The 20,938-nt window shown below is 49.6% G+C and overlaps 1 protein-coding gene across 4 annotated transcripts in view; it reads right to left on the bottom strand.

Moving 5' to 3' along the window:
* MYO5B (myosin VB) overlaps positions 1-20,938 on the bottom strand; it is a 334,482-nt gene that overhangs the window by 118,967 nt on the left and 194,577 nt on the right. For all 4 annotated transcript variants that reach the window (XM_078060351.1, XM_078060352.1, XM_078060353.1 and 1 more), the window contains exons 6-10: positions 20,391-20,534; positions 19,015-19,096; positions 13,485-13,592; positions 9,666-9,775; positions 5,292-5,557 (exon numbers count right to left, since the gene is read on the bottom strand). In XM_078060351.1, coding sequence (XP_077916477.1) covers positions 5,292-5,557; positions 9,666-9,775; positions 13,485-13,592; positions 19,015-19,096; positions 20,391-20,534 — 710 coding nt within the window. The remainder of the gene's footprint in view (positions 1-5,291; positions 5,558-9,665; positions 9,776-13,484; positions 13,593-19,014; positions 19,097-20,390; positions 20,535-20,938) is intronic.

The raw sequence follows: 20,938 nt of genomic DNA, 5'->3' as shown, positions 1-20,938 counted from the left end.
TCACAGGCTGCAACACGGATGAGTCTTGAGGACCTTGTGCTAACAGAAGTCAGTCACAAAAAGATAAATGTTATAGGATTCCACTTACATAGGCATCTAACGTAGTCCTAAGTCACAGAAACAGTGTTGAATGGTGGTTGCCAGGGGCTGGTGGGAGGGGAAAAATGGGAGCTGTTCAATGGGTATAAAGTTTCAGTTTTCCAACACGAAAGAGCTCTGGAGTTCTGTTGTGCAACAATGTGAATATACTTACCACCACTGAACTGTACATTTAAAAATGGGTAAGACGGGGGGTGCCTGGTGACTCAGTCAGTTAAGCGGCTGCCTTCAACTCGGGTCCCTGCTCAGTGGGGAGTCTGCCCCTCCCCACCCCGCTCATTCTCTCTCTCCCTCTCTCAAATAAATAAATAAAATCTTTCCAAAAAATGGTTACAATGCTAAGTTTTATGTTAGGTGCTTTTCCAGCTACAGTTTTAAAAAATTATTTAAAAAAAAACCGTATTGTTAAAAAGCACTGAGTAGAGATGGATGCTAGCTTAAAGTCAGGAAATACCACAAGAAACAGAAAATAATGTCAGAACGGAGGATAGAAAATCGCAGCAAACCCATTTCCTGCCTCCTGGGGCCCACCCCGCTCCTCTCCACCGCTCCCCCTCACTGTTCCTCAGCATGAGGCGCGAATCTCCACCCTGCCTTCCTCCACGCGTCTCCTAGGCCAACTGTCCTCAGCAAGACCGGGCTGGCCCCAGCCAAAGCCCCTGCTACCCTGGCATGTCTAAGGCTCAAGGCAAAAACAAATAAATGCCTTTTTCCCTAAATTGAAGCCGTCTATTTCTTTTTGCCTCGAGGAGGGGAGAGGAATGAAGGGTTCCAATTCCAATTCCTCAAGCCTGGAGAGGCAAGCACTGGTTAATGTAACATGAAAAGGAAAGCCCGGCCAAAAGTTGCCCAGCTCTGTCCTATTAATTTCCATCCCCCGCCTGGTAAGAAACACCCACAGGCAGCAGGCAGCGTTGCGGATCCTTACTGAAGGGAAAGAGATGGTCTCAGGTCGGCCACATTGCTCCGTGGGTGTTGCTTGCTTTGCACTTTTTGGAGCTGAGGCAGGGGAGCAAGTTGTAGGGAAACCATCCTTCTTGCCAAGACACTGGGTGTCAGGAAACGGTCAGGAGAACCTTGGGGCCTGGCCTCTGAGCAGCGGCTCACCACAGTTGTGCCATTTATCTGGGGGTTCACAGCTTTTTCTACTGTCCGAACCACCAGTAAGAACATGTTAAGGGGGGTACCTACGGGTGATGCTGGTTCATGCACTGTTGTCTTATCTACAAGAAATGAGTCTTCACTCTGATTCTGTAGTAACATTTTCAACATTTACAGAAAATTCTGGAGCAGCTCACCCACCCTAGAGAACCCTTTTCAGTTGTTTCTAGAAGGAGCTTGACTAGTGAGCCAATAACTTCCTGAATAGGGGCTAGAGTTCATCTGGGGACAGTTATCCCAGTAATTACTAATTAGTGTCTACTTGCTGGGGAGGGGGTGGCAATCCCACTCTCATTTGCTAGCTTCACGCATTTGTAACCTGATTAAGAGGGAGATAATTCCTTATTCCTTTCTTCCTAATGAATGGGGTTGAATGTATTCAGAAGCACACCATCCTTCCCATTCTTTCTAGCGTTCACACGCCGCTCTTTTTGCTCACAGATGACAAGAAGACAATCAAAGACTTTAGGTCATCCCAAGGGCATCTACGTGCACCATGTCTCCCCGTCCTAGGGCTGAGACACAATGAGACCGTGGGGAGATGGTCCCTCCCTCTCGCCCTCTCTACTGTTTGGTGGTCAGGGATTTGCGTAGAAAACTCAAAAAATAAAAAATAGTGCTGGAGTTTTCTGATGCCATGGAGGATGAATTCCTCCTTCCAACCACTTCCCCTAGTTACATTGGGAATGAAGTGTAAAGACAGGAATCAGTTTGGAATTGGGGGGTTGGGTGGAGAAGACAAGTGGAAGAGTGTCAGATGTGACACCCATCCCAGGTAACGCAGGGATGGCCACATTAAAAATAAAAAAATCCAGTGGCTTTCTGGAAGGCATCTGAGTCCATCGGAAAAGAGACAGACACCAGGATTGCAAAAGGGAGAGGACAGTAAATAGCTCAATGCAAGGGCAGCACAGACTTCCACCCAACGTTGTCATTTTCTTCCAGATGAAAAAATGTCACTGACCCAACGGAGCAGAAACAGTACCACCAAGGTCCAAGTGCCCTGCTTGCCTGTGGTGAAGTTTTTGGTTTTAACCTCCTACGAGTTCATTACATACCCTCTGGCCAGAAAAGAGAGCCTAGGCCAGCGCAAATTTTTACAGTAATTTCTCGGCAGACTCGAACTGCTGAGGAGCATGCTTACAGACATTCAGGGAAAGTCTCTAAGTGCTTTCTTGGCAACAGAGGGCCCATATAGAGAGCCAGCTCGTCAACTCTGAGCCCACCCCGTATCTAACTTGCCATCTTGAACTCTGCCAAGAGGGCAGGAACATGGCACTACATTGAGCATATGGAGGAATATGGCATTAGATCTCTGCAAGAGGAGAGTGCATTGCTTTGCAAACAGGACCACTTTGGGGCACAGTGTGAAAAAGGAAATGAGCTCCTAAGAACGAACAAGGATTTAAAAAAGAGAAAATAAAACAGCATAGCATGTCTGAAGGAAGCACAAAGGGTAGGAAACGTCTCAAGTACGCAGGTCCGTGGCCCTACAGCGGGACTCTGCTCTCACCGGACAGCTGTTGGATGTCCCAGAGGAAGCCACAGCCGCTCCAAGAGGAGGGGGGATGCACAGGTCAGGAGACAGAGTTCTCCGGCCTCCCACCTCACCACGGGCCCAATCAACTCAAACCACAGACAAGCCTTCCCTGAAATCAGTTTCTCCCCTCTGTGCAGTCACAGGACTTGAGAGAGAACAGACTCAACAATGAAAAAGTAAACGGCAAATAGAAGCACAAAATCCAGCTTGCACGAGCCCAGCTGGTGTCTCCAGACCCAGCAGCGCGACACGACAGCAAGGAGCAAAGCCTTTCACTGCGGATGCCCGGGAAGGGATGAGCATCTCTGTGACGCACGGCGCCGCGAAGACAGCAGGGAACCATAACAGAGGTGAGCAGCGGAAGCACGGAAGTCACGTTTTCACATGCTGTTCACAACACTGAGCCTGCCTGTTCGTCTTCCCAGATCAGAAACACAGTAAATTAGATTCTTGCCCAGGTACAGTCAGGGAATCGGGTCAAATGCTGTAGCCGGAGTTTCTCTGGGTCTTACTTCAGAAGGGAACACTAAAGGTCAGGTTTTTGGGGGGGAACCTAATTTCCTGAAAATACTCATGACAGAGAGAATAACGGAATTACGGACAGTGAGGAGGTAGGTTCCCAGGGTATGGACTGGCCCTATGCTCTCCACAGAGAAACAGGAGGGGCTGAGCACAAAGCAGGCACTCAGCGGCCAAGAGGAGAAATGCCCCGTACCTGGTTGCTCAGATAAAACCCTGAAGCACCCTGAGGAAGATGCATCCTCCTGTTCCCCGCTCTCGGATGATGCTCCACTGCTGGTTCACCAGCTATGAGGTTTCCCTTCCACACTTGGCTTTTTCCTACCATCGCAACAGTGCTCCCGTTCCCAAAGGTGCTGCCCCCACCTCCCGTATTTTACTCCCTCCCTTTAAAAGATCCAGTTCAAACCCCACCTTCCACACGAAGCTTTCCCTGACAGTGCCAACGAGCATGCCCTCTCCTGACTCGATACTCAGCCCACACTGAGTTTCCAAACCCTCAAGTGGACTCTGCTATTTCTTCTGTTGCCTCGTTGTATTATGTAGCTCACATATGGGCCTTAGTTCTTCAGCAGGCCTTTGTGACATCAGAAATCAAGTTTCCTTCTTCCATGTCCTCCACACCCTGCAACACGGTTTGATTTGAAACCCGACAGTGAATGAGAGCAGCAGAGATGTAACTAGAACAGCCTATCTTTGCATGGGGACGTGGCTGCTTCGAGGAGGTTCTCTTTGCTCTAGTCTCAACATAAGGCAAGTTCTCAGCTCATCAGCCCACCAAGCAGCTGTTTCCACTACAGCAGCCCTGTTCTTACAACTCTGCACTTCCGTGGGTCTGAATTTCTATTTTAAGACAGAAGCCATAACCTTCTGTGATATAAAGACCCAGGAGGATTCAATCTATTATTGGCTTAAAGGCGGCAAGACACTGATCATAAAAGATGTGCAAAGGAGGCTGCAAACCAGGACATATAATTTCAAAGAACTCTAGAAGGATCTGGGAAGAACCTCAGAGAGACTGTGGCTCAGCGCTTCACTTCAAGCTATCGAAACAAACACCAGAAAAAGGCTGTGATCTGTGGAGCGTCATCCAGCGAGCTGGGGCCAACGTGAGTTGCACCACCTGTCTCCTGACGCCTAGTCACGTAGACTTTCCGCTGAGCCATGTTGCCTCTCCCTGAAAAAGATGCTGTTATAAATAAGTCCTTGCTGTTAGGCTGGAATTCTGAAAGGAAGAGAAGCCTCAAGAATGACCACACACAAGTCTTAGAGTGCTGGGCAAAATCATGGTATTATAATAACCATCGTGATAGGGAATACAGTGAATGAGGTCAGATGGTAGATTTGAATAAAACAGCTGAGACACAAAGCCTGAAATTGCGTTCAGAGCAGCTTCCGGTCCAATGTTGGGCAAGACCCTTCCCTCTCTGGGCCTGTTTCCCAGTTGTGAAGAAGGGTGTGTACGGGGCTTCTCCATGGAGGAGCTACTGGGGTTTTGGAACTCTTCTTTGGAACTGTCCTCCATGTTTTCGGACACCTAGCATCCCGGACCTCAGGCCACTAGGTGCCAGTAGAGACCCCAGTCACTGTGACAACAAAAAATGCTCCCACATGTCACATCCCTGGTTGAGAATCGGGAAGCCTGGGGAGCTTCTCCAAGGCCCCCTGCCAACTCTGAAATGCTAGCAGGAAGACACACCTGGGGCTCAGATGGGTAAGCGTCTGCCTTCGGCTCAGGTCAGGATCCCAGGGTCCTGGGATCGAGCTCTGCGTCGGGCTCCCTGCTCAGTGGGGGAGTCTGCTTCTCCCTCTCCCACCCCTCCCCCCCCCCCGGCTCACGCTCTCTCTCACTCTCTTTCTCAAGTAAATAAATAAAATCTTAAAAAAAAAAAAAAAAAAAAAAAAAAAAAAAAGGAAGACCAACCACCAGGTGGAGTGAAAGGCAGTGAAAGGCGGCCGGGCACGGGCCTACCCGTAGATGTCCAGGACGCCGATGAAGGAGTGCTGCTTGAGGTGTGTGTGCAGGGCCTTGTTGATGTGCTCCACGATCCAGCCGAACAGCTGGGCGTAGATGTGCTTGGCGAGGGCGCTGCGTGCGTTGAGCACCTGCTGCAGGGACATGCTCTTGACGTAGGTCTCGGAGGTAGTGACCAGCTTGCGGTGGCAGAGCCAGCGCTCCATCTGACTGTGTTCCACCCCTAGCAGTTGGCAGAAGTTGGTCAGGTGCTCATCCTGGGGCTGGAAGAGACACGGGGGATGGTTTCAGGAGGGGGGCGGAGGGCAAGCCCGCCACCGTGCCCTCTCCCCCCAGGGGCACAACGAGCCCGCCCAGCACCACAGACCCAGGCTATCCCTAGCCGCGGTGCTGGGCGGGCTCACGCACTCTCACACCAAGTGGAGGGACAAGCGAGCCCCCCAAGAGTGTTGCTCCAACTGACCATTACACCAAATGATCAGGGCTTTAAGAAACAATAGCTTTCTCAACTTTCCCTCTGCCCTTCTCCACTGCTGGCCAAGTCACAGGCTAGGGAGAACTTGAGTGAAGGGAGCAGAATGAGAATTGGTAACTTGGGGATGGATAAATCCATTAAGATAAGGAGCCAGAAGGCAGCAGTAATCGTACAGAGCCACAGACGCAGGATCACGGTAAATGTGCAGTTTCCTTCTGCGGAGTCCCACATGCAGGGCTGAGCCCACAGCCCGGAAGGAAGTCCTCACGTGCAAGCATCACCCTTGACCGGCAGCACCCGGCCTAACAGCTATATGCTCTGAAATGAGTGCACAGCTGAACCAATGGGACAGCCTTCCCCACACTGACATGCACTGTTCCAAGCCCACTTTCCTGCACCTTAGCCTCAGTGATATTAAGTAACACATACTTGGTGTTCTACTCTTAAAGCCCTTGCTGCCTGGGGAAAGAAACCAATCAACGTGGAAATTGAGGACAAACGGCAAGAACACAGAACAAACTGACCCGAGAAGAGCCATTTGGAACACTGCAACTGGTAACACCATCCTTTCAGAGCTAGAGGGAAAACTAGGAATTCCTCCTCCTGAAAACCCTTCTCTATAGAGGTAAGCAGTACCTTCCGCCCAGCGTACACAGCTGCCTCCAATCTTGACCCTCATTTACCCAAAGTACCTATCATACCACCTGGTCTTCCGGTCCTGAGAAGCGCATCACCCACAAGTCTTAATTTCACCCACATGTGTAAGTCAGATACTCCTTGCTTTTCACTCAGGGCACCCCACAAAAAAACCCTATTGTTCGCTCCCTTGTCTAAATCCACCCCACCCCCCACCCCCCGGGAAAGCTGATTACCCAGCCATGAGCCTGCTGGATTGCTTATTAACTCTCAGGCAGAAAGGGAATTCTTCAGAACATGATGTGCTACCTTCTATAATGGCCCTAAATTGCCTTTGCTGTGGGACTCATTTTCTGATGAGGCTGCCTTGTAGGATTTAAATGAGAGTTTAAGTGTTCAATGAAAATTAATGCAGAGAACTGTACCATTTCCCCCTTAACACCATTTCCCCCCCAGCCTTTTTTTTTTTTTCTTCTACAGATATTTAAAATCCATCTACCCAAAGCAAACACAATTACAAAATAGAATGTCAGAGTAGGAAAGAACCTCCCAGGAAGGCCAGTGTTCTTCCAAAATGTGGTCTGTGGAACAACAGTTACAAAGCACGTTAATGGGCTTTACCTAACCAACAGGGGCCGAGGGACGGCACCAGGTTAGACGCAGCTGAGCTGGGCTGCTAACAGATCCTGAAAGCCCCAAGAGACATTTTATGCAGCATTTCCTGAACTTAATTGACCAAAGAACCTTTTTCTAATTGTTTGTTTGATGTAGTGTTCCATAATTCATTGTTAGCGTATAACACCCAGTGCTCCATTCAGTACGTGCCCTCTTTAATACCCATCACCAGGCTAACCCATCCCCCCACCCCCCTCCCCTCTAGAACCCTGTTTGTTTCTCAGAGTCCACAGTCTCTTATCTTAAGAAATTGCCTAGGGCTAAGGGTCCCAGGAAAATTCTTTGGGAATTATCATTCTAACCCTATCCCTTTTGTTTTTCAGATGAAGAGAATGAGGAGGAGGGAGGCACCCATGACTGTGGCCCAGAGCTCCCAATCCAGCCGGGGAAGAGAGTCAGCCTGGGCTGGGTGGGGAGGGGGAGGCCCTCATTTCTCAGCACGTGGGGCTGCCTCGGCTACTTGTCCTGACCGACAGAAAATTTCTCTCTGCAGCAGCCCAGCCCGAACCTGCCGGCCTCCTCGCCCCAAGAGAAAGCCATACGTAGCAGTGTTAAATGCCTGGGGACTGCTTGGCACGCAACAGGTGCAGGGGCGGCAAAAGTCCAACTTCTTAATCTGACCTACTTCCAAGAAATTCTTAATTGCTCAGCATAGCGCTGCAGCTGGATTCCCTGACCTGTAGATGGCCTGCTAGCAGCCAACACGACCGCTCGAGTCCTGCCCCCTGGAGCCCTGCCCCCCCGGCACCGCCCCGGTGAACGCAGCCGAGACAGAACCACAAGTTCCGGAAGGCTTTGATAATCTCGTCAGGACAGGTTCCCGGCTGCTGCAGGGGGGTGTGGCTCGCCCCTCTATTACCCTCTTCTGACTATTGATGAAAGGTGCTGCCTGCGACTGATTTAACATCATGCAATTACATTTAAGCTTAATTAAATGATGCTAAATCCATTTAAAATCGCCAGTATCACAGGTAGATTAGAGTCTGTGGGCCCATATTGCCAAATTCAAGAAACAAATTGCCTCTGGTGTCCAAGTGATTGCACGCTGCTGCCTCTCCAAGGTAACTCTGGCAGTCATGAACACCGTTTCCTGCTTTAATTAAAAATCCAAACTACCGAGCAGAAGGCATACCGCGTATGGACAGACAGCCTTTCCAGCAGGAGGCCCACCCTCTGTACCAGAGGAATAACCCAAAATCCATTTGGGAGAGACTTTCACTAGCAACCACTTGGTGAAGCGCTTCCCGCGCACACAGTGTGCGCCCAGCACCGGGCTAGGCACCTGCTGGGGGACATCAACACGGGGGAGACCGCCCTGGCTGGGGCCCGATGGGGCCGTTAACTGTCATTATGGTCTCTCTGGGCCTTCATTTTCCCCAAGCCTGTGAAGTAACAGGGATGCCTGCAAGGTCCGCTCTGCCTCCAACAAGGCTGAGGCAAGAATGCAATCACGTGAGCCCTGGGCTAAGGTAGGCAGTATCAGCGCCCACTCCACAGAGGAGGAAGCGGCCTCAGAAAGGTTAACTATCTGGACGCCTGGGTGGCTCAGTCGGTTAAGTGTCTGCCTTCGGCTCAGGTCATGATCCCAGGGTCCTGGGAGACATCCCACCCTCAAGACCATTTCTCCTTCAGGGAAAATACATGGGGCAAGGGCCAGGGTCCTCTCTCTAAAGGCAGGACCAGTTTCAACTTCTGATAAGCCCTAACTCCAGGCAAACAGCAGGAGGTTTATAAATATTTGTTCAATTGAAAAAGCATTCAGTTGTGAGTGGCATGGACACAGGCCCACATTCATATCCTATAGGATTGGCTTCTGTCTTTTCCCAGAATCGGGGTTTCTAAATTCTAAGTCATTGGGAACAAGAATCATCCTTTGTACCTCCCCAGGACTTAGAGTCAAGGTGAGAACACCAGGTTGGATGTAGCCGGACACAAGCAGCAGAGAGCACATCCCAGCTGCTGTCTATAGGACTACATGTCTCCAAGATCTCTCACATCTACCCACTTAGACACTTCTTACCTAGCATGTATCTGGTGCCACATTGGGCACCGGGAAAGTAACAGTCACTATGAGCATTTATGGAGTAATTCACAATTTGCAATACTTTCACATAGATGTCTCAATATTCTGCATCATACTGTCAAAATCTTGCCAAGCGGGGTCATCTTTTGGCTACCCAATTACACTGTAAGCTCCTTGGAGACAGTCACCAAAAATGGTGTCCAACGCTTCATCTCCTTGTTGTGTGGACCTCAGTTGGGAGCTCAGAAGGTACTCATGGATTGAGAACACTCTGTAGAATTCCATGGACCTCAGGGTACTTGGAAAAGCAATCCATAAGAAAAAGAATGTATTTAATAGCCACTAAATTCCCTGCCCTTGGTGATAGAAATTTGATGGCAGCTGATTTGAAAAGGATGTGTTCTTTTAAAAAATTATCAGCAAGAGAACAGAAACCATTACTGTTAAGAATAAATAACCTATGAGTGTCCTCTGAGTGTAAAGACACATTTCAGTTGTATCAAACCCTAAGAGCCGAATAAATTGTGTAGGTTTTATCTTGGGTGCTGGTTGTGCGACTTACTGATACACTACAGGAATCACCATCACGCTCAGCCTGAATCTCCACGTTTCCGAGGTGCAGGATAGAAGCAATTATCTTAAAAATGCTTATCTGATGGGACTCTCTCACTCCTGGGGGGAAAAAAAAGAATGACACTCAGCATCCATGGTAGGATAGAAAGGACATTTTACCCTTTTTTAAAGGACTTTTAAAAAAGTTTGATTTTTCCTTTCTGGGCCAATGACTCCTAAAACGATCCAGGCTCCTCACCAAGTAATTACCACTGCGTAGTAACAGCTCAGAGGGCAAAGGGGCTCCCCAGACTAAAAGGGAAATATCCTCACTCTGATTGTCCTGATCAGACCAGATGGGTTATGCTACCATTTTAACTTCTCCAAGAGCAAAGGAGAGACAGCAATCATGCAGACTCATTTTAAACTTCATTTCAACCAAATACTTTATGGATGTTTTTATGAGTTTAATAAGAATGGTCATTTATCTGCAGCCATCTCTCTCTGAACACAATAACCAGCAAACATCTGTGTCCCACATCCGAAGTGCCAACTGGGGAGGAAGAGGAGGAAGTTCCGGGAGCACTGCTGGCGGAGATGGACAGCCAGCTGGCTCTCGGCCACTGCCGAACGGGGCCACGCCCCACACTCTCTCGCAGGGACAGCCACGCCTGACCTTGAACTGCTGTGGGAGCGAGTACCTACTGCCACAATGACTTGAGCACATAAATCATCAAAGACACGGATCATCTTGTACAGTTGATATTTAGCTTTAAGACATCATCATTTCTTTCTGAATTGCAAAAGATTAGACCTACAGAAAAAGGCTACAGAGTAATAGGACACCAGTCACCCTACCACTCAGTTTAAGAAATAATGCAGTGGTCCCCCATCTTTCTCTCCAGCTGCAGTTATTTTTAAAGGCAATAATTTACACAGTCTAAAAAAAAAAGTCTGACACCTATATAACTGGGAGATAAGGATGGACTATACTGGGATTAAAAACTATCCACAAAGTGGACAACCCAAGCGTGAACTAGACAAATTAACTCTAGACTTTGCTAATGACAGAGGACTACTACTGTGTAAGCTTCATAGGAGCTGGGATTTACTTTTTAAATTTAAGTTTTAAAATATACAAAGAAATAGCAATATAATGAATCCCTGTTCTTGCCTTGGCAGATAGGTGCTCAGAAACCCAAATAATGGAACTGCACTGATGACAGTTACATAGACTGCAAATGTGTACAGAAATGCATGAGCCGTTCAAATATCTGGTTTTGTTTAATCTAATTAAAAAAAATAAACAGCTGGAGGCCAAAAAATTTAGTGTAACTGAATAAGACGGAAAAAAGGAAGACCGGTTCAAGTCAGAGGTTGATACCCCCAGACAAGACAGGGGGCTTGGTGGTGGTACCCCCGTGCAGGGAGTAAAGTACCGGGCTTTTGATCAGAGCTCAGTGGGTCCTGCTCTCAAATAGGTCCTACTAGTCAGGAAGTGGGTTTTGGACCATCCCAGGAGGGACAGATCACTTTTCTCTCTCCTTCACTTTTTCTTGGGAACGAATGCTTTGTCCATTTCCAAAGCCTTCACCACACTGTCATGGTAGGAATTGAAATAGTAGACCTTGAATGACTACTGAATCCTAACAATAGTTAGGATAGCTGCACTATACTGGCCAGAAAGCCCCTTCTTTATACACTATCCTAATAAGCAGTACCTCGCTATGACAAGCAAAAAACCAAAAATCAAACAATAAAACCGAAGGAGTAGAGCAGGGGTTGGCAACCTATGGCCCATAGCCCACGGCGTGTTTTTACGAATAAAGTTTTATTAGAAGAGTCATGCCCATTCATTTACGTTCTGTCTATGGCTACTTTCACACAACAGCGGCAAAGCGGAGTAGCTGCTTCAAAAGAGCGCACGGCTCAAAGAGCCCCAGTTATTTATAATCTTTCCTTTAAGAAAAAGTGGGAGTAAAAAAGTGGATGTGTTTATTGAGGAGTAGGGAAGAAAGGCTTATTTCAATAGATTCTCCAATGCCATTTGCTTTGTGAATGAAAGCACCCGGCCTCCTTGAGCCTTGGAGGGAACCGCCTGCTCCTCGGATCAGCGCCTGCCCACTGCTCACAGCAGACTCCAGGGGCCTCCTCCTGCCTCCGGTCAAACCGGGCAGACTGTTCCCCTGCTCGGCAAGTCCCCACCAAACCTGCTCCCCAACTGAAGAATAAAATGATTATGGGACACTGGAGAAGTCAGGGGTGCCAGTTATCAATTTATTATCTCTCCATTTACAATCCGCCCCACTTTGGGGTACTGGAGCAAGACCTGGTGAACACTTCCCCTTTGCCCACTGGTGGAATGGTCAGCTTGGTCAAAGAGCACTGTAGTGACTGAGCCGCAAGAGAACATGCGTGCTCTTGGTTCTGGTCCTCCACAGTTCTGACTCATCGCGGACGAGCCACCGCGGTGCCCTCAGGCCATGCTCTCCTCATTAGCAGCTGCTTCGGAGACTTTCTGGTCCCCCCACACGCTGCAGCAACTGCAGGTTGCCTTGCAGACCAGCAATGGCCCACGCCCTCTGGCAGGATTCTTCACCGGCAGGCTTCCTACTCTTGTGGTAACCACATGTTCCCAGAAGTGGCTGAGATCTCAGCCAGTCAACAGTTCCTTTATCAGCTACTCTTCCTTGCCCTTTTGCACCTGCTACTTCTGCACCCCTAAAGTCCTCTTACACCCTTTTTATAATCATCAACTACTGCTCTAGTTAATTGATATTTTTCATTGGAATAACCAGTGTGGCTTTTAGGTCATTATTTCATGGGTACAAAAGACAAAGTATGTCTACCCACCAGTTATCCAGAGACATGAAGAGCACTCAGATTTCAGCCCATGGAACCCTGCGTCTACCATACAGAGATTAAGGTGTGTCTTGCTTGGCCATGTTTTATTTGGACATTGGGTAAGACTGCCCGGATTCCCACCAAAGAACCTAAGAAATGCAGCTCTGAAGTAGTCACATGACTCAGAAGGCAGATGTCCACCTCTGTCAGAGAAGGGGCTGGGGAAAAATAGAAGGGCTGTCCTGAGCTGCTTCCTGAGTTTCAGGCTGACTTCCCAAGCTTTGTTTTTTCTGGCTGCAGGTTCCAGGAATTAGCTCATTCAATTTCCCAGTTAAGAAAGGCTTGCCTTCCACTTTACCACTTAGGTTCCTCTTCCTCAAAAATGGCAGGGGAGAAGAGTTTTCTCTCACTCTATTGCCCTTTATGCCCAGAAGGACATTTGATGTTAGCCAAAAGGCTGAGCAGCAATACCAGAAGGACAGAGAGATCTTGAAGAATTCCACGGTTACGCTCTCTGTGGAAAAAGTGGTAACGGAAAGGACACTGTATATGTGAGAATGCTACCAGACCTTCATAGTCTGCTTCCAACTTGGATCCCAGGACAATGGTACATGGGTTGGTTTGGTCCTAAAGACATGCTTTTTCCGCTAGAACACATGACCTCCAAACCCAGACCGCAGCACGAGAAGAGGTGGCTTTTTCCTTTTGCTCCACTGGCTTCAATGGCCTGAGGAAGTGGAAAGGGCCATTTTGCAGTGCCTAAGAGCACGACTCTCAAACCTTACTTTTAAGACAGATCAACAAAGGTACAAGTCTTAAACTCTGGAGTCTGAGGGTTGGGATGGAGTAAGAGTAAGACAACATTCACCAAGAGCAACAGGGCTTCTCATGGGCTTACGAAAGTTGGCAAAGCAGGACACTGTTGTGCTTTTCTACTCTCCATGAAGTCAACTGTCTGGGCCTTTTCCCACTCGAAGCTGCTTACCCAGGAGTGTGAAGGCTTGTCGTGTCTTCTCAAAGTCCTCAGCATCATCTATACCTTCAATGCGTGTGTCTCCTCCCTGCGAGGTAAAGAAGAAGTCCTCTGCACACGCTGTGGGAAGCGAGGAGGAAAGGCATCAGGCATTGGAGAGAAGCTCCATCCCGGTTTACCCACAGATCACGACGCATGAGGATTTCTACTCATCCCAGACCAAAATTTTATTCCCAGCTGGATGTGCAACCCTTATAAATTATCTTTACTGACAACGGCAAATGGAGAGAAAACTGGATAAGGAGACACAGAGCATTACACTACACTGACAGAGTGCATTGCTGTGTTTGTATAAAACCAGTATGTGAAAAACACGTGAACATAAAAAGTCATAGGTGGTTCAGTTTACATGATTCACCACAGACTTGCCTTTAAAAAGGATGTGAGGGGCACCTGGGTGGCACAGTTGGTTAAGCATCTGACTCTCGGTTTCAGCTCAGGTCATGATCTTGGGGTCCTGGGATCGAGCCCCATGTTGGGCTCTGCGCTCAGTGTGGAGTCTGCTTGAGATTCTCCCTCTCCCCTCTGCCCCTGCACGCACTCTATCTCTAAAGTAAATAAATCTTAAAAAAAAAAAAGATCTAATATACAGTGAGATGTACACCTACCCTAGAATCACAGACTTCCGTAACTGTTGATAAGCTTTGTATGACAACCTCATTTGACAGAGAGGCACTGATGTGCCCAAGGTAACATGGTTTTTTGTTCATTTGTTTTACCAAGTTAGGGCACCCCTGAGTTCCTCGGGCACGTGAACAGATGCAAGTTGAGACCCTCAAATGTTTGTTCTCACCTCCAGCTCAATTCCTCTCAGTCAGGCCCCTGATAACAGCCTGGGGACAACTGGTTAGGAGGGGCCCCGGTTCTGCCTTAGAATTCAGAGCCAACCTTAGCAGAGGGCAACAACGCACCAAGACCCGGGTAGCATCCACGCGACAGGCTCAGAGGTCGGCATTCAGGGCAACAAGTGCACCTAATCAAAATTCTCCCCCCTCCCGAAAATAACATTTTCCACAAAATACAGTACCTTTGTGTAATACAACCCCACCCAGTGTTTAGAATTTCTAAATGTATGATGTTTGATTTTGACAAGACACCAAAGCTGGACACTGATGTTCTTCTCCTCCTGTAAAGACTAGTAAAATTATTTCCCCTTGTGTGCATGTGGTAAAACGCATGTCAGTTCAACATGCTTAGATACAGTTTCATTGCAATGTCCAGTCTTCCTTCAACACCTTGATCTGCCCCTGTGACCCCTCACGAACTTCTCGAGTCTCCTTCCTTGCTCCGCTCCGACTACCGCTGCCCATGTCTGACGTCCAGCATACATCTGTTGTCTGCGGACTGTTGCCAAGACTAACCCCGTCTTCCTGCTCCTTCAAACCCACTTTCACGCTGCTGGTAACTCGGATCACACTGCACCCCCATTTAAAGCCTTTTAGAGACCCCCTCCCGCCCCAGTAGCCTCAAGACAGAGGTCAAAGACCCTCAAAGAACCTCCTGGGCCCTTTGTGAAGCAGCCACGCCCCTTGTCCCTCCAGACTCAGGGCTGGGCCTTCCTTCCCCATCTCTTGTCCCTGATCCACCCATTTCCTTACTGTCATTCCTCAGCTCTACCCACACCCTCCCCCAATCCAGGCCCACAGAGGCCCCGCCTACCTCTCCTTTCTGGTCTCTTCCATTTCCCACCTTGCATCCTCTGCTCCAAGCCACACTCCTCCCGTAAGTGCACACTGCCAGGCCCAGCTAGGAAGTGGCCCAACTCAGACCCAAACCCTGCCTCACACAACCCGAGCTAGACCATCAGGCTACACTGCCCACAGGCATGGAGAGCAGAATATCAGCCGTAGCTTATGAGGGAAGGCTTCCTGGAGGAGGAACCCAAACCCTGAGGACTAGAGGCACTTGAGCAAGGAGAGGAAGGACTTCAGCCCCAGGCTCGCAGACAGCCACAGCAAAGGCAAATGGTTATGAAGGAAGTCACGCAGGTCTCTGTGGAAGATGATATGTTCAGCTCTTTTATATAGAACCCTCCCCCACCCCTACCCCACGAGCTCTGGCACAGAAGAGTTTCGAAGGCTTAAGAAAAGCATTTTTCCTTTTCACTCACCTTTCAAAGTACTTCCTTCGATGATTTTTGCAGGGCCCACATGAAGATGACGGAATTTATTTATTCCTATTTTTCAGCTAGGCAAACTGAGGAACTAGGCTTTGAAGGGATTACCCAGGCTCTCCCAGACTTTGGCCAGCCTGGGAGCCCACTACTTGATCACCCTATTGTGGAGATGGTTGTTTATGACATGGTTTTGCCATAAACACAATCTAACTCCTTATTAGAAGCTATCAGCTGACACACCAGAAAAATACACAAGGCACCAGACCTCCGTGCTGGAGGAGAGGCGGCATTTTCAGCATCTACCAAGACCCCTTCGCTGTCAACAGCCAGGGCCCCCCTGCCTGATGTTCTGAGTCAGACTGACCACCCACCTTCCCCACTGCTAGTTCCCAAATTTGGGCCCCACAGGGGAACTTCCTCTGGCTTGGGGCCCACCCGGGTCAGTCACAGCTTCACTCTACTAAATGATCTGAATCCAGTCGAGATCATCATCCCCTTTCAGGTGTGCAATCAGCTCTGTCACCATCACACTCCAGGCCCTAGTGAGACACATCCCAACAGGAGCTAGTCCTCAGCCATCAGCTTAGCTGCCCTGGATCCTGGCTCTACTTTCCAGCCCATGAAGCCAGCACTGCCTGTCCCATCCCGGAGCAACATCTCTTGTCCTCCAGTTTGGGTCTCCCTTTCTCACATTTCCAAGGAGATATATGCCACAAAGTCCCCTAGTAACTGGCTCGCCAGATAGACCCTGAACAGTGTACAGATCAGACCGTGCACAGCCCACAGAGGAGGCAGGAGCCCAGTGCTTAGAGCAGGGGACCATCGGGAGGCTTTGCTCCAACTGTGCAAAGCAGGAGAGGCTGTTCAGGCTGTCAACACACCCATGGAAGTGAAAAATAAATAATTTATTCCTTATTACCTGAAGGCTGTATTTAAGGAACTAAAAGCCCATTACACCTCTTTTTACCATTATTTATTCACACTTCGACCAATGATTCGCGGGAGTATTGTTGTTGTCGTTTTTTAAATCTCATCCTGAGGTAATTTTAATGCAACAGACCAGCACAACAGGGCAGGGGGAAGTGCGGATGGCTGGAAGTGTGGATGGAGTGTTTCTCCACTCTCAATTGCACAAAGCCCTCGTTGGCCAAGGGGTCTTGCCGAGACTTCTGCACACTTGAGGAGCACGTTCTAGGTGAAGACAAGGGGGGAGGAGGCAAGGCAGTCTACCCACTAGGAACCACTGGCTAGTCCTTCATTTACTTGTTTCCAACCACTCAACCAGGGTTATTGTGGAACTGTCAGGCTTCAGTGCTCACAGCCAATGCACCCACGAGGCCAAACACGGCCTAACCCTGAGCACAAGAGCTCATCAATGCCTCTGTGCTTTCTAAGATGTTCTTGAAGGGACAGTGCAAGAAACTGATCAGATCGGGTAGTTTTCAAGTGCTCCAGCTGGGGGCCCAAGGAGTCTGACATCCTGTTGCAATATAGAATAAGGAAAAGCCACCCCCCCCTTTTTTTTTTTAAAGTTCAATGCACTTACGTAAGTGCACAAAAAAAAAAAAATTAGGAGGATTTCCCCCCCTATATCCTCAAAGTTACATTTGGGATAAAATGGTCCAAATTCAAAGGATCTTGCCAGTACTTGTTCGTTTTTCTACAAAAATGACATTTGAAAAAATTTTCATCCCCTACAGGCTGGCCCTGAAAAGTCTAGCTGGGCCCATGTCCCCAGCTCTGGGAAGGAAAGAGGAGGATGGCAAAGGCCCTTAGCGTGGCCTGCATTCCTGGTCACTTGTGGCCATAAACCAACATCCGAGCCCAAGGTGCCAGCTCAGAGAGGGATGCATCAAACGAGGCTTGTACCCGTCACTCCCGAGGTGTTTACAGCTTCACTGGGGGAGATGCTGACTTGCAAACACCGAATAGAGTACAGCAGAAAAACAGCATAATATGCCCTCCCGGGCTTCCTCCTCGGGTTCTCAATTTACTTCCCCTGGGGACCTGCGGACCCGCCTCAGTCACGCTTCACTCGGCGCACTCCGATCCCCTTGTACCGTAACAGACTGCAAGCAAGGCAAGGGCAGCCCCCACAACGGCTATGTGCAGCACTAGGTCCCCGGTGCCCGACACCGCCTGTGCAGGGCTCGGTGAACGAGCCAAGGACCCAGTGCTAAACTGCAGGACCCAGGCACCAAACGCGGCAGGAATTCGTAAGCGAGTAAAGCAGAGAGTTAGGAGGCCAGACTGAGGTGTGGACTACCTGGTGCGTGTCAGCTACGACGAACACAGGCTGGTGCCGTCAGAGGTCGATGTGGTGCTGGGCCCTGAAGCCAGCTAGGATTCGGGTCGTGGGCAGCCTCGGCAGTCGGTTTCTCTCGCAGATGCACAAGGACCCACCAACCGCTGTCTAGACACCCAGCTCTTCATACCATCTGCTAGTACTGAACCTCCCCACACACCCCTAAAATCCAGACAACAGGCCAGAGATAGGACGCTTGGCAAACACAGGATGCGACGGGCCCCCCAGGCTTGTGACATCACACACCTCAGTCGGGAGAGGGCTCTGAGGACTCAGGGCCAGGAGTCCATCAACATTCCTTACCAAGTCACAGCGCATGGAAGGGGGGAGGCCCCGGGCTGCAAGGAGAGGCCCTCCATCAGTAGTCTGAAGACCTAAAGCCTGCTCGCTCCTCTTGCTTGGCCCTGGCTCCACGTCAACAGCCTCCACGCAAAGGACCCTTGCCGAAGCCCTCAGCCAACAGCATTAGCAGACACGGGGGGGGGGGGGGGGGGGAGGTTTAGACCCACTGGAAGGCTTTCTTTTTATCTGACAGCTGCAACCGGGTGACTTGGTTGAGCGGCACTTCTGGTCTCTCCATCCCCCCCACCGCCCACGTGCGCCACTGGGCTGCCACAGTGCCCCACCTGCTCCAGAGAAATCAGAGTGCCCTGGGGCCTAAAGCTCCCTCCGGACCATCCATCTTCATCCTGCCCCAGCCTCTCCCTCCCTCCTTTCCTTCAGCTCCATCCTTAAGTAGGACTTAAAACTCACAGGCCACAAAGACATGACGTGCATTAGCTAAACCTCTAGATCCTCATGGTGGGGACATACTGTTTACGCTGTCCAAAGTGGAATCATTATTCAAAATAACTCATGGAAATTCTTGTGTGCTCTGCAAAATACTATTCTACCCCATGCCTCTTCCCCCCTCAAACGGATTTCTGTGGCAGGCAGCCTGGGGACAATTAGCCCGAGTTTATGAATTGGGTACGGACGCTCAAGGAGGTCTGGGGTAGGGTGGGGACATGCCCACATGGGAGGCAGAGCTGGGACCCCAGACAAGACCCCAGTTCGCATACTTAGTGCAAGCTCTTTGAATTCTGGAAGACTGCCGGCAGCACAGAGCTGGTAGAAGATGTGGTAATTCCTCTCATCGTCTGCCTGGAGGAGGAAATAAGTTGAACAGTTTTAAGGCAGTGACCCCTGCAATCATCCCCTCACTCGCTCTCATCCCAGAGTCCTGTGGGTGACACAGGTCAAGACTTGTGCTCACGTCTTCCCTCACGGCTCTACCACCTGCAACTCCCACCTCCAGATGTTCCATTCACGGTTATGCTCCTTCTTCGAGCCTGAGGACTTTTACCTCTCGCCTATTTTCTTTTTCTCCCACAGAGGATCACCTCTCCTCCACAAGTGGTGGGCTGGCCAACCAACACACACTCCAGATCTCCGTGCTGCCCGCCTCAGGTCGCACAGACTGTGACTTGCCTGTGGTAGGCTCCCTTTCTCCTCCGGGAGGCTTGCACCTAGTCAGAGCTCTGCCCTTGCCCATCACGTCAGGCTGGGGCAGTCACTAAAGGTCCTAGACAGAGGCAGGACTTATGGCGGACATTCGGGCTACACCTGCCTTAAACTGGCAGAGTGGTGGTGTTGGGGGGTGGGGGGTCAGGAGGCCTGAGCAAAGGAAGAGGAAGGCTCGAGGGGTGTTCAGAGAAGACTCTGGCCAGAGCTACAAGCAGCTGTGACCTGCACCCAGCACAGCGGGCTGTTTCCTTTGCTGCCAGGATATAAGGATGTGGGGCTGTCAAAACAATTTGGGAGGTGGGGAGAAAGCCTGAACAGAAAAAGGGAAAAACTAATAAAGCTGGCTAAAAAATCCATTAGAGGGCTGTTAAGCATCAGCACGCTGATGGGCGTCTCCGAGAAGCAGCCGAGGCTGTTTTGGATGTCCCCTCTGAAGGCAGCTGAGTGCCAGGGTGGGAAGGACGTGCGCCATCTCAGGTCAGGGAGGGGACACTGAAAGGGGGCTGGGGGAGGACTGTTTTCAGGCTAAGTAGTGTGTTTTTTGTTGTTTAAATATAACCTACAAAGTAAGAAGGTTCCTGGGGAAGCTGAAGCCCAGAACATTCCCCTAATCCTAAGACTCTCAAATCCAAGAGGAACAGGACTATCTTCTTCTTCCCTGTATCTCTGGTATCGAGCACGGGGCTAGTACATAAGAGGCATTCATTAGGTTTGTTGATTGAATCTAACACCACCACCCACCTGGGAAGATTTCTCGGGTCTAATGCCCATAGCATTCACACGAATACTTTTTGATGTAAGGAAAGAAAGCCAAAAGAACAAGTGTATCCAAAAGATGAGATGCTCTCCGGGCACAGGGAGTGGGTCAGGGAGCAAGTGAGCATCACTCGTGGGGGAAAAAGTACAAAAGGGCCCAACTCGTACCGCTCACCTGAAAGACCACTCTGGACTTCTCCAGCAGGTAGGTCCTCATGTTGGCCCCAATGATGTGGTACTGCTTATCAAAGCCAATCTGAATATACTTTCCAAATCGGCTGCTGTTGTCATTGCGAGTGGTTTTGGCATTTCCGATGGCCTGCACAGAACACACAAGAGGTATGCAAAACCAGGAAAGCTTTCTTGAGTTCTAGGTGGTATGTGTGTGGTAGCAGCTCCATGTCCTCTCTCCTCTTCCTTACAGAGCCTCCCCCCGCTGTTGGGATGGCAATGAGCAGAGCTAAAAATAAAACCTCATTTCCTGCCTCCTTTGCTCCTAAGGATGGCCAGTGAGAGTAAGGAGTTGACTGGTGGACTCTTTCCAGATCCTTCCTGGAATGCGTGTGGTGATGGCTACAGCTGCAGCAGTCACCTTGGGACCATGAAGGAAAGGTCTGGAGAATCACAGAGCTCACCACTCCGACACACTTGAGCTACTAAACCAACGCCAGTATCTGAGAGCTCTGAACTTTCGGTGAGAAAAGCAAACGTTCCTGTGCTTTG

This window comes from Halichoerus grypus, chromosome 13 (genome assembly GCF_964656455.1).
Source record: "Halichoerus grypus chromosome 13, mHalGry1.hap1.1, whole genome shotgun sequence".
NCBI classification, from domain to species: domain Eukaryota; kingdom Metazoa; phylum Chordata; class Mammalia; order Carnivora; family Phocidae; genus Halichoerus; species Halichoerus grypus.
This window is presented reverse-complemented; position numbering and strand designations above follow the sequence as displayed.